At 42.6% G+C, this 11,874-nt stretch overlaps 1 protein-coding gene across 3 annotated transcripts; it reads left to right on the forward strand.

Annotated features, from left to right (window-relative positions):
- The first annotated feature begins 82 nt into the window (after nt 1-82).
- Nucleotides 83-11,098, forward strand: rbm10 (RNA binding motif protein 10). Of its 3 annotated transcripts, none has more exons than XM_031316880.2 (23): nt 83-207; nt 784-839; nt 917-1,454; nt 1,547-1,717; nt 1,830-1,899; nt 3,326-3,399; nt 4,294-4,380; nt 4,523-4,583; nt 4,688-4,846; nt 5,162-5,322; nt 5,559-5,656; nt 5,943-6,030; nt 6,165-6,363; nt 6,475-6,569; nt 6,665-6,746; nt 7,138-7,229; nt 7,348-7,542; nt 8,028-8,222; nt 9,159-9,215; nt 9,393-9,587; nt 9,792-9,839; nt 9,955-10,010; nt 10,279-11,098. In XM_031316880.2, the coding sequence occupies exons 2-23, from the start codon at nt 823-825 to the stop codon at nt 10,367-10,369; spliced, it is 2,829 nt and encodes a 942-aa protein (XP_031172740.1). In that variant the 5' UTR covers nt 83-207; nt 784-822; the 3' UTR covers nt 10,370-11,098. The 3 variants fall into 3 exon arrangements, with proteins under 3 accessions (XP_031172740.1, XP_035864458.1, XP_035864457.1); XM_036008565.1 differs by having other exon boundaries at nt 6,165-6,357; XM_036008564.1 differs by lacking the exon at nt 83-207 and having other exon boundaries at nt 763-839.
- The last annotated feature ends 776 nt before the right edge of the window (nt 11,099-11,874 follow it).

Raw genomic sequence — 11,874 nt, forward strand, 5'->3', positions numbered from 1 at the left:
GCTTGTCCAATCATCGTCGACATGAAGCTAATGTGTCCGCTCTCCAAGCACCAATCACACAACAGAGTTAGGTATTGGTACCCTCCCCCTTGAAATGTTGTCTTGCTGTGGCCATTTTATGCTTGGTTCCGTGAAAAATATAACGCCATTCTCACCTGGGCTTCGACGTGACATTTAAATAACTATTGTTGATTGCATGTGGCACTGGTAAGTGTTTGTCCTATTTCGAATACAACTGCTGTTGTGTTTACAACGGTTGACAGACGTTTCTGGAGGCAGCGTCTCTGCTTGGACTAACGTTAGCTAACGTTAGCCAAACTCAGGCTAAAATAGTTAGCTTGCCCGCTAACATACATGACCGCTACACGTCATTGTTTAATACTCCTTTTTGGGTAGTTAGGTTGGGCATGTGCATTGCGCGCACACCTTTAGCTGGGTTATCACTCCGTTTGTTTAGGGGGTTTGGTGAGTTGTTAGTAAAGCAGGGATATCAGTCAAAGTTAGAAACGTCTGCAGTATTCAACAATGCAGCTAACCTGAAGACAGAACTAGAATGATGCTAACGTTACCTGCCTCTATTGAACGCAAACATTACACATCACTACTATGCACCCCATGAGGCTTCTACTTAAGATATTTTTTTCTGTAACGTAGTGGTTTATAAGTTTTGACTCGGTTTCGAAAAGACAGTCGGTGAGCTGTGATTCTCCTGATTATTGCTTCTCATTCAAAAGAGTAAATTGCTGATGTACTTCAATGGTATCCAATGCTGTAACCAAATAGAAAAAGGGCAGAAACCAGGAGCAGAGTCAGTGGATCAGCATGGACTATGAGCGGAGGTAAGTTACATTTCTTTTTGTACCTTTCTACCCTAAAGAGTAAATGTGTCTGACAAGATCCTCACATTGTCTTGCAGAGGTGGGCGAGGTGACCGAACGGGTCGCTATGGCAACACCCACAAGGATCACAACTTTCGTGACATGGACTATAGAGGCTATGGTCAAGAGGATGAGGAGGCAGGAACAGGATATGATGTCAGAGCAGAGGAGGACAGGCCATACGGCCGTGAAGGACAATCTCTGGGTATCCGTGACTTCTTACCAGCTCGTCTCCAAGACCGCCCGGGGTTTCACCAGAGAGGAGATGGGCGAGGGGACATTGGGCGTGAGGGGAAAGGGCTCCTGTGGCCCCCGTGCGCTCAGTCGCAGACTGATCTAGCCCTTCCCAAGCTCCAGAGAGAGGAGGACGGATCCAGGTTTGAGCAGTTATTGACTGGCCCGCAGGAAAGAGGTCGGGGGAAAGGTGGAAGAGGCTTTGCTGAGAACAGTGCTCCTCATTCAGGGGGTAGGGATGGCAACTGGGATCGTGGTGGTGCCCATTCAGAACAGATGGAATACAATACGGCAAGACAGAGAGAAGAGGACAGGTTCTCTCGTGCGGCGGTGAAGAGGAGGGTAAGCCATAACAAGTCCATCCTCTTTATAGAGCTGTTACAATTTTTTTTTTTGGTTGACATCTGTTTCTAAAGTGTGACTGTACTGTACAGGCTTTTACAGTGGGGACAGAGGAGCATAGTTGTGGGAATGCTGGTCCAGACCTGTCCCTTGAGGAGTTGGATCAGAGGGACCAGGACTACCGTGCAGATCTAGACCACAACCAGAGGCCAAGCAGCATCATAATGCTTCGCATGCTGCCACCCAATGCCACCGCCAATGAGGTAAGTGGATGTCTCCTGGGCATGTTTGTGTGTTTTTCTTAACAGTGGTCTGATGACGTGTGGGTCTTGTTGTCAGTTGGCTTAAAAGGAAATAATGCCTCTGTGTTCATAGATCCGGGCACAACTTCAGGAGCAGGGGATCCAGCCAAGAGAGGTTCGCCTCATGAGAAACAAATCCTCAGGTGAGAACTTGTCCATTGCCTTAAAATGTTTTTTTTCTGTTTTTGAATTCTCCCTTTGTGTCACACTCATTCATTACCAGCTCTTTCACTTCATTGCTCTCTCAGGTGACTTTCCATTATCTGCTTAGTCTTCTCTCATTAATAAGCATCCTCCCTTTCCTTTACCTTCTCTGTTACCGGCAATGTCTTTCTTCATACTCTGACAGCGGGATAGATAGCTGATGCAAAGAATGCATATTTATGTTTATTTACTTATATACAGGCTTTTGCTGCGATTTCCTGCTTTGATTTTTTTGTCTGCTGGTGTCTGAATTCTGGCTAGTGCTCACAGGGCAACAAAACATCCATGCAAGCTTCAAAGGAGAGCTCTATCCATATTTGCCTTAAAGACAAGAATGCATGCATACAGCTATACGTTATAGATCTTCACTCCATGGCATTCATTTTCCTTTTTGCCTTACCTCTTTTATCATCTTTACCCTTTCATGATTCTGCCTCATCCATCTTTAAGTGAGATGTGTCTGAGTAGATGAACAATGCTCACAAACTAACTGTCAACTAAGAAATGAGCAGCGGAAGCAGAATGCGTTTTATGGTGTTTGTCATTGTAGCTATTTTTGAGTGTGTACGTGTGGGGCTATAAGTGTTGCAGCTATCTCTCAGCTACGTGAGCGTCATCCATGCAACTCAGTCTTTTTCTAAAGGTTTTCCATTAAGGTCATTATCTCACTGGCCTGTCCCTTTGCTAACGCATTGGTTGTCTGTAAGGTGTGCCTATCTGATTCAGGCACACTTACAGTCCCCTGTACTGCTCTGTTTTTCTCACTCCCGCATCACTGTTTATCTGTTCTTAGGATAAGTCACTCTCAGTTTTAAATGTTCAAATGATAATCTTTTGTGATTACACTCCATGTTATACCATATACAGTGTTGTTTTAAAAGTACAAAAATCTAAATATGTTGTATAATGTGTTCTCAATCAGTCAAAGTAATGCATAGACAGAATATGGAGACATTCCACACCAGTGCTACATACTTTAGACTGCACTCTTGACTCTCAGACTAGCAGAGGTGTGTGTGTGTGTGTGTGTGTGTGTGTGTTTTAGTGTCTGTTTTGTTGGTGCGTGGGTGCTTCATCATTCAAAGACAAAAAGCTCAGACTCAAACTGATGAGTTGGTAGGAATCTCCCTCTTTCCTTGACCCTGTTGAGATACTTGACATTGCATCCTCCCCCCCTTGCAGAGAATATGACAGCGGCTCTCCAATAACTGTCAGGTGTGTTATTTCCAAGGGAGAGAGGAAGCAATGATTATTAGTGCTGATACAGGGTCTCTCTCTCCTCTGGACATGAAGCACTAACCCCTCACTGCGTTGTTATGTTGTTGTTGTTGTTGTTCGGTTACCATGGCGCTGGGCGGTGTCCAGGTCAGAGCCGAGGATTCGCCTTCGTCGAGTTTAATGTCATACAGGAGGCCACCCGCTGGATGGAGACCAACCAGGTCACTCTCCCTTACACAGACACACATACACATATATACATGCATACAATGGGACATATGGGTTAATATCAGGACAAATGCACAGTAACATCATACCCTCTCATCTGCACGTGATGCATTCCAGTATGGTATAGACACACAGAGTAGAGAAATCAGTTTTGTCCCTGAGGTAGGTAGGTCTTTGTACTTTGAGGTCTTTTATTTCTACTTCCACAAACAGGCAAATTCATGTTACATCATGCTGACATCTGTCTGTCTGGAGCCTAGCTACATAGTTTTTATAACTGGCATCATTTACCCAATACAAATTCCTCTATTATAGAGGTCTCCTCTTTCATCAGTGACATTTATTTCACACTCTCTCCTAATTCTACAGTACCACCTCTGGGATAGTGTTACAGTGTGAATATAGTTTCTCACACGGTCTATTGTATGTTGAATCAGAACCAGTATAGTACTTAATTTTCTTGTTTTTGAACCTTTCATATCTGGGTCATCAACCATTATTACATCTATAGGATGGAGCTATTGTCTATTTGGGGGATGAAGGTGGTGACAGTGGGATGGGGATGTGTGGAAAACTGTGAAAAGGTTTCCCCTTAAGGGGGGAGGGATAACACAATTGAACAAAATGCATTGTGTCCTTAATGGACACCCACACACTACACATACACCATCTCAGTCCGTCCCAATTTCCTAAAGCTGAAGGTTGCAATTCTCTGGTGTCCTCTTTCCTTCAGCCTCAGTTCTACTCTCTTTCTCTCTCTGTCCCCTCTCATCCCTTTCATTCTCTCTCATCTCTTGTGAGATGAGGCCTTTCTCTGGCATGCGTGGCCTAATTATCGCTGATAATCATTTTTTGTTCCCCCCTCCCTCTCTTTCTTTTTCTTTCAGGGAGTGCTGTTGATTCTGGGACAGAGAGTGTCGATGCACTACAGTGACCCAAAACCGCGTGCCAATGAGGACTGGCTCTGCAACAAGGTTGTGTGTGTGTTTGCAATGTGTGCCATGCACGTATGACAATCTAAATTTAATTTGTGCATTGTATCCATCGTATATCAGTCACTTTAGTTGCTCATTCGTTTAAAAAATCTTAACAGTAGGTCATTTAACGTTTCAACAGTGTGGTGTGCAAAACTTTAAAAGGAGAGAGAAGTGCTTCAAATGCAGTGTGCCTAAATCAGGTAAAGTTTAACCCAGCTACTGTAATTATTTCAACTATTCTCTATTTACAGTAACACATCTCTCAAACCATATAATACATACATGGCATGTTGTCTTTCCCCAGAGGCTGAGCTGAAGTTGCCCCAGTTGCAAAGGGATTTGCCCATTGGTCTTCAAAAGGAGGGAGCCCAAGGCTTATTGCCCTTGCCAGCACCCTACCACTCTTCTGGTCCTACTGTCAACCCAGGACAGGCTACACCGCAGGCAGATGTTGCCAATGACAGTAAGTCCATCTCTTGACATTTTCCCCACCATGGCAATCTCTTCTATTCAGAAAGACCTACTTTTGTGTAATCTTTTCTATTTTCAATCATTGATTAATATAGTAATGGATTATTGATTTATACTACTACTTTTGGAAAATATAGTTTTAATATAGATTATAGCAAATACTTGCACTTTTATTATATTTTGAAAAATGTTCTCTACCTAGCTATAGCTTGCAAACCAGAAGGGGGACACTGCATATTATCTACTACCTGAATTGGTAAATCTTGTGTTGGATAATATAATATTCTCTCATCCTCTCCTACACCAGCTCTGATACTAAGAAACCTTGGCCCGCATACTCCAGTGGAAACCATCTTATCTGCTTTGGCTCCATTTGCCACTCTCTCCCCTTCCAACGTTCGCCTAATCAAGGACAAGCACACACATCTCAACAGGGGCTTTGCCTTTCTACAGCTCTCTACAATAGTGGTGAGAAACATGATGAGGCAGACACACACACATGCCTGAGGGCTAGACAGATGAATTGTCATTCAGTTATAAATAAAATTGTAATGAGATTAGATCAATCCATAGGCAAAACATTTTGTCATTTTTGTCTACTGATTAGTCTGAAATAAGCTTTATCTTAAACATACATACACACAGGCAGCTATACACAAATGCACCCACACTAACTCACAGGTCTCTGTATATTTTATCAACAGGAGGCATCTCAGCTGCTCCAGATCTTACAGGCTCTCCAGCCAGCTCTATCTATTGACGGGAAGGCACTTGTGGTAGAGTTTGCCAAAGGCTCCAAACGGTAAACATCCACACGTTACTGCAAAGAAACCACAAGAGCACTGCACATTATTGCTATTGCACAAGGAAAAATATTTTGGCGTCAAATCAGCAATAACCACGTCACATTAAAACTCAAATTGGTCACGTGAATGAGGTGGATTAGAAATTGATTTGGAGAAGATTACCGAAAACAAATTAGTTTCCTAAAGGTATACTGTTGTATTTATACACCATAAAGAAGGGTTTCTAAATGTTGGTAACCAGAAACTCACTGAAACCCTATCTGTGCCTCTTTTCTATGTCAGTGATGTGTTTCTGACGGATGGCAGCAGAGTGAGTGCTGCTACAGTGGCCAGCACAGCTATAGCTGCTGCACAGTGGGCTGTCACACAGGTAACCTGAATGATGTATCATTACAGCAAAGAAAACCTAGCGCTGTAAATTTAAAATTTTAAATATATGATTGTATTCTCGTGTATTTTTGTTTTATTTTTAAAAAAATCGCTCTCGCTCTCTCTCATTCTCAGACCGCTCAGAATGGATCAGGTGGAGGCCAGAGTACAGATACAGCAGTGTATCAGCAGGGGGCAGCAGTAACATACAATCAGGAAGGAAATGAATACTCTGGGCTAGATGGCACAACGTTCAAGACCCAGGCAGATGCCAGGGTAGCTGCTTTACCCGGTGCAGGAAAAGCCCTGATTGGGGCATACACAGGAGGAGCAGGTTGGTATCACATATGCTAAAAATATGAAGCCTATTACCAATATGATCTATATAACAGTATACATTTGAATTGAACTTGAGTTAACTTAAGCCACCTGTTTGTGTGTTCAGCTGAGGCAGTGACATCTGGATCAGCAGTCGTTCATCCTCTTAGTCATACACAGACTGCACTCATCACCACAGCTACCACCGCACCAGTTACACAGGTACAATATTGGTTTGCATCTCTTCTTGCCCCTTGTATTCTTTCATCATGTAATGCCATTACTTTCTTGATTTTAAGAGCTCTGTCTTTTTTCAGGTTGAGATAGTGGGAAAGCCACAACCAGCTGCTCCCAGCCAACCTGCTACCCCAGGCACTGAACACGAGCTTCAGCAATATCGTAAGGCTTTGTGTGTCCAGTGTTGCCTACAGGTTGAGAATTTATTTACGGTGTTCCCGCCCCAAAGGGGGTATGTAAACAGCTTTAGGAATCAAGTTAGCTTAAAAAAACACTGACTTAACATCTTCACTAATAACTGCAAATAGATGTACCTTTTGTGGCAGACATTTCAGTTGAGCCACTCTTTCAAATTAGTTTCCACAGACTTCTTTAAAATGGGGAAATCATGCATACAAATAGTTTTTGGGTGGGTAACTGCTAAGTGTTCATTCTGTTATCTGAATGTATATCAATCATGAGGATGCTGTCAAGCTAACCTTTTATAATCAATTAAATGTTTTTAAATGTGATATCTTACACTGAGGTATATGTCCTGTGTCTTTGACTTTAGCTGTGCCAGATGTTTCGACATACCAGTATGACGAAAGCTCTGGCTACTATTACGACCCACTCACAGGCCTCTACTATGACCCTAACTCTCAGGTAAAGAGTTGTGAATGTACTGCAGTCTAAATGTTAAGCCAGCACTCTTTGAAATACCTTTCTGAATGTATCCTCTCCCTCAGCATTTCAGTTTGGTTTTGTGTGCCCCTCTGTGCAGTACTATTACAACCCTCACACTCAGCAGTACATGTACTGGGATGGAGAAAAGCACACTTACATCCCTGCTGCTGCCGGCCAGTCAAACTCAGAGGGTTCTCCCACAAGCATTGGTGCAGTCCCTTCAGACTCACCATTTGCTACCCTTGGCAGCAAGGAGAAGAAAGACAAACCCAAGAATAAAACTGCTCAACAGGTACTCTACATAGTGGAATGATAGTTCACGTACTGACATTATTAATTCAATTTACCTTTTGGATTTCAAAGTGAATCTCATATCTTTTTGCTCGCTTTGCTCTGTTTTTTGATGAGAAATTTGTACAACTAAAAGGGTGGACACAATAACAAACAGCTGTTAGAGTTTAGTATGTATGACTCAACACTTCTGTTAGTGGACAAAATTGCAATACATTACAATATGGTACTGTTCAGTTCAAAATGAACTATGCTATTCTATATGGTCAAAATTTCCATTGTTCTTTAACACCTCTCAAATATTCTGGACATTTTAGACTTCACCAAGGTAGTATTTATTAAAAGGCTACCAAGTTGGATTGGAGTATGTTGTTGAGGTGTTGTTATTGGTCAGTCCTGGTTTGGACAACTTTTCAAATTGTAAATGTTCCTCTGTTTAGTCTGTTTATCTGGCTAACTTGCATCTCTTGGGCGTTATATTAATAGATTGCCAAAGATATGGAGCGCTGGGCAAAGAGTCTCAATCGACACAAGGAGAACATGCGCTCTGTCTCCTCCTCCCCTGCCGTTGGCTCCACATCACTACCACCTGGTTACACTAGGGCACCTGGCCACAGTCGTCTAGATGACCGTCGAGAATCTGCTAGTGCTGATGCAGGCTATGCTGTTCTGGAGAAAAAGGTACATGACTTACCGGCAATTTCCACTGGATGCGTAACGGCTCCGGAACGTCGATGGAGTCATTAGGTTTCCATTAAAGTCAATGTGTGTATTTCCACTGACTGCGGAACGTCTGCGTCCCTACTCCGTCCCAGCTCCGGCTGTCCACAGCCCTCCGGAGCAGATACGCAGAGCTTCTATTTTTGCCGGACGCCGGAGAGCTCCGCAGCAATTCAGCACACGGCAAATAGTGCGGGACAGGAAGTCGAGCACAGAAACAAAATAAAAATAAGTAAAATACACCGTGCTCACGGCGGATCATATTTCCCTGCACTACACCTTGAAAACACAGCACAGAGTTGTTTCCCCTCTACTCCTCTGGATGGAAACAAACTGTTGTTGGTTTTGTGGTTCTATTCTACGTGAATTTACGAGGTCCTCGTGACTACAGCAGACGTTCCGAATCCAGTGGAAATCCACAGTTACACAGACACACATGCTCAGCTGTAAACACCTGTGTACCTTAGGGGCAGCAAGATATGATAGTGACAGGGGAGAATGTCCATCAACCAGAGCTTTAAGCCGCCTACACATGATCGTGGTAAAACTGCTCTGCGCTGGCCGTTCCATTGTTTTCCTTTGTGGAGAGCGGTGCCGCCCAACTAGGCTCTACCTATGGCGTCGCCCACCGCTCGGGATTACAGCTCTAAATTAAAATTATTTCAACTTTGACTTCGTTGCCGCTGACCTTTCAAGGCACAACCAATTCCAGAACGTTCCTGAGCTGCGCTTTGCCTATCTGCTTTATGCCCTACCTCGCGGTTTTGCTGCGGATCATGTGTAGGCTCCTGTAAGCAGTCATCCTGCCCATGTGCAAGCAATAAGACGATGGCTGCTAAAATAAGGTCTTATTAACTGACCTGGTATTCCCTCTGATTTTGCTGTTCTGTCCTACAGGGTGCGCTGTCTGAACGGCCTCAGATTTTTCTGGACCAGATCCGACAAAGTACAGAAGTAAGGAGTATGGTCACAGTGATTGTATTTGTTATGTATTTGTGTTGGTCTGTTCTCCTCATAGTTTTTCTAACACCCTGTCTTTGTAAAGGATGCTACAAAACGCTTTTTCAAGTTTACTATCATTTCTGTGTCTATCTGTTCCTCAGTCTTTGATCTTGCGTCCTATTTCTGTAGCGTTCCCCTCCTCAGCAGCAGGGTCTGGTCCCAGCCTACAGTGGAGAAACTGACAGCGAAGAAGAAGGAGGTGACAAAGAGGAGAAGGAAGGGAGAATGACAGACTGGGTTAAACTGGCCTGTCTGCTGTGTAGGAGGCAGTTCCCTAGCAAGGAGGCCCTCATCAGGCACCAACAGCTCTCGGAGCTACATAAGGTGGTTACAAAAACAGATCTAATTTCACACCGTTGCAAACATTGGATAAATGATGAATCCTGGCTGTAAAGCAGACCTGTTTTCAGTGTATTTTGTCAAATTGTTGTCTCATACATTTACTATTTGTTATCCAAAGGATGTAGATGAAAGACATTCCTCTTGTTAACATGTCTAAACATTTACCTGTTATCCATCTGCCCTCAGCAAAATTTGGAGCAGAGAAGATTTCAGCAGGAATCTGCAGGCAAAGAGGTTGGTCAAGCTACAGGGTTTGACTGTATGAGTTGCACAGCATTGCATAGAGTTTTTGTTTGTTGCTGACTGAATGCAGTTAGTATTGATTTCATTGTCCTCTTTTTGCTTGCAGAGACTTGCAGATGGACCTGAACCTCCTGATTCTAAGAGGAGGAAGTTTAGCCCCATGTAAGCAGCAGTGAAGTAACAGACGCTCCATGTTAGATGTCTTATAGTTGTTTGAGGTTTGCAGTTGGTGTTGTCATTTTACAAAATGCTGGGTACTAACATGCATTGTTCCTCTTGTACTGTTATAAGTCAGGCTTTTCTGTGTAGAGTAATATTCTTGTTTGTAATTGGTCTGTACCGACTATTATGAGGCCCTTTGCTTCCTCCGTACAGCGTGTGCTTACTTAAATTTTTGCTCAATGCTATTTTATTCTCTTTCTCTCTTTAGTGACGGGATCACAGGCACTAGTCTTGGCGCCAGGATGCTGCAGGGAGGAGTTAAAAAAGGGCTTCTATTGCGCAATATGCAAGTGGAGTGAGCCCTCATCCTAAAGTCTCGACTTACTGACCCAGACAGGACAATGACAAAGCCTAGCACGCAACACTTCACCATTAACATCATATAGATATAGATAAACCTCTTAATTTTGGTTTGACATTACAATTACCTCAACAGTGGTAGTAATACACTCATGAACTGATCCTGTAGCATTGGATGTCAGGATATTGCACAGAATGCACTTTTTTGCTTTCTTCCTGAATGATGCAGTTTTGAGTTCTCACTTGCTTCAAAGCTTGTGTGTGATAAACAAGCTTAATGTGTTTGGGAAACATTTGCTGTTGAAAATGAAAGATCAGTATAGATCTTTATGGCAGCAAATGCGATTTTCTAATATTACTGTCTATGCACCATGGATTATTATTTTTTTTAATTTAATGGTATATGCCTTGTCATTCAGTGAATGACTGATATGGGCATGAACTGTATACATTTTAGAAGAGACTGGCCTCATGAACTGGACAGGTACACTAAAACTAGTGTGTTGATAAAAAGTGTCTGTTTTTCATATTGCAGATGTGAATTCACAATGTCAAACATCTGGAGAAAGTTATTTTTTATTTCTGTATTTGTTAAATAATGTGACTGCTTCATCAAGCTCATGTAAATTAATTCAGAATAACACATTTTCATCATTGTCAATGATTGATGTCTTGTATGGATAACGTTAGTGCTAAACCAGTAAACTGCTAATATTTCGACATTTTAACTTTGAAATTTCCAAAGCTGTGTTTTTGCAAATCGGTGGTTAAAAAAAGAGGAATATATCGTAATGCAAGTTGCAACATCTTGACCTGTAGAAAGAAGTGTATAGCTGTTGTAACACATTAGTCTGCCCCTGAGTTTTCCTCCCATAACACTCCGGTGCTCATCCTGTTGGTCCATTCCTATATACCAGGGGTGGCGAACCTGTGGCTCTTGAGCCGTATGCGGCTCTTTGCCTGCTCCTTTGAGGCTCTTACTGTGTGGCTGGGGGCTGTGTTATTGGTGGATTTATTTTTATTTATTTTTTAACTTTTTGAAACATTTCAGATAAGTACAAAAAAAAATGGAATGCACTTGCCAATACATTTGCCAATTATTTTAAAATAAAAAAATAATGCAGCAGAGTTTTGAGGACAAATTCTGCAACCCGAGGAAAAAAAAGCTGCCACAGATCACTTTCCTCATTAACCCTTTCACTGCTGAATCACATTGTTTGAAAGGCCCTCTAGTGACAAACGAGTGAAAGAGTCGCTTCGAGTGGCACAACCGAGTTCTAGCAAGACCTGAAAAGGATTGTGGATAACAAAGACTGTCAGATTTCCCACTGAGTCAATCTAAGTAAGAAAAAAAAACTATGAAAACTGCTATGTATTATGACTGTCATCAGACCTGGAAGTCACTGTTGCTGTTGTAGTGTGGACGTGCATGTGTTGTGTGGCTTTTTGCTATGGTGCAGGTTTTTTTGTGGCTCTTTATGCTGAACTGGTTGGCCACCCCTGC

The sequence above is a fragment of the Sander lucioperca genome, chromosome 12 (assembly GCF_008315115.2).
Source record: "Sander lucioperca isolate FBNREF2018 chromosome 12, SLUC_FBN_1.2, whole genome shotgun sequence".
NCBI classification, from domain to species: Eukaryota; Metazoa; Chordata; class Actinopteri; order Perciformes; family Percidae; genus Sander; species Sander lucioperca.

Excerpts from the sequence above, each read along its gene's own strand:
- rbm10 (XM_031316880.2), top strand. Across the intron at positions 1,718-1,829 it reads CCAATGCCACCGCCAATGAG|ATCCGGGCACAACTTCAGGA; the intron begins GTAAGTGGATGT and ends CTGTGTTCATAG. Across the intron at positions 9,588-9,791 it reads AGCTCTCGGAGCTACATAAG|CAAAATTTGGAGCAGAGAAG; the intron begins GTGGTTACAAAA and ends ATCTGCCCTCAG.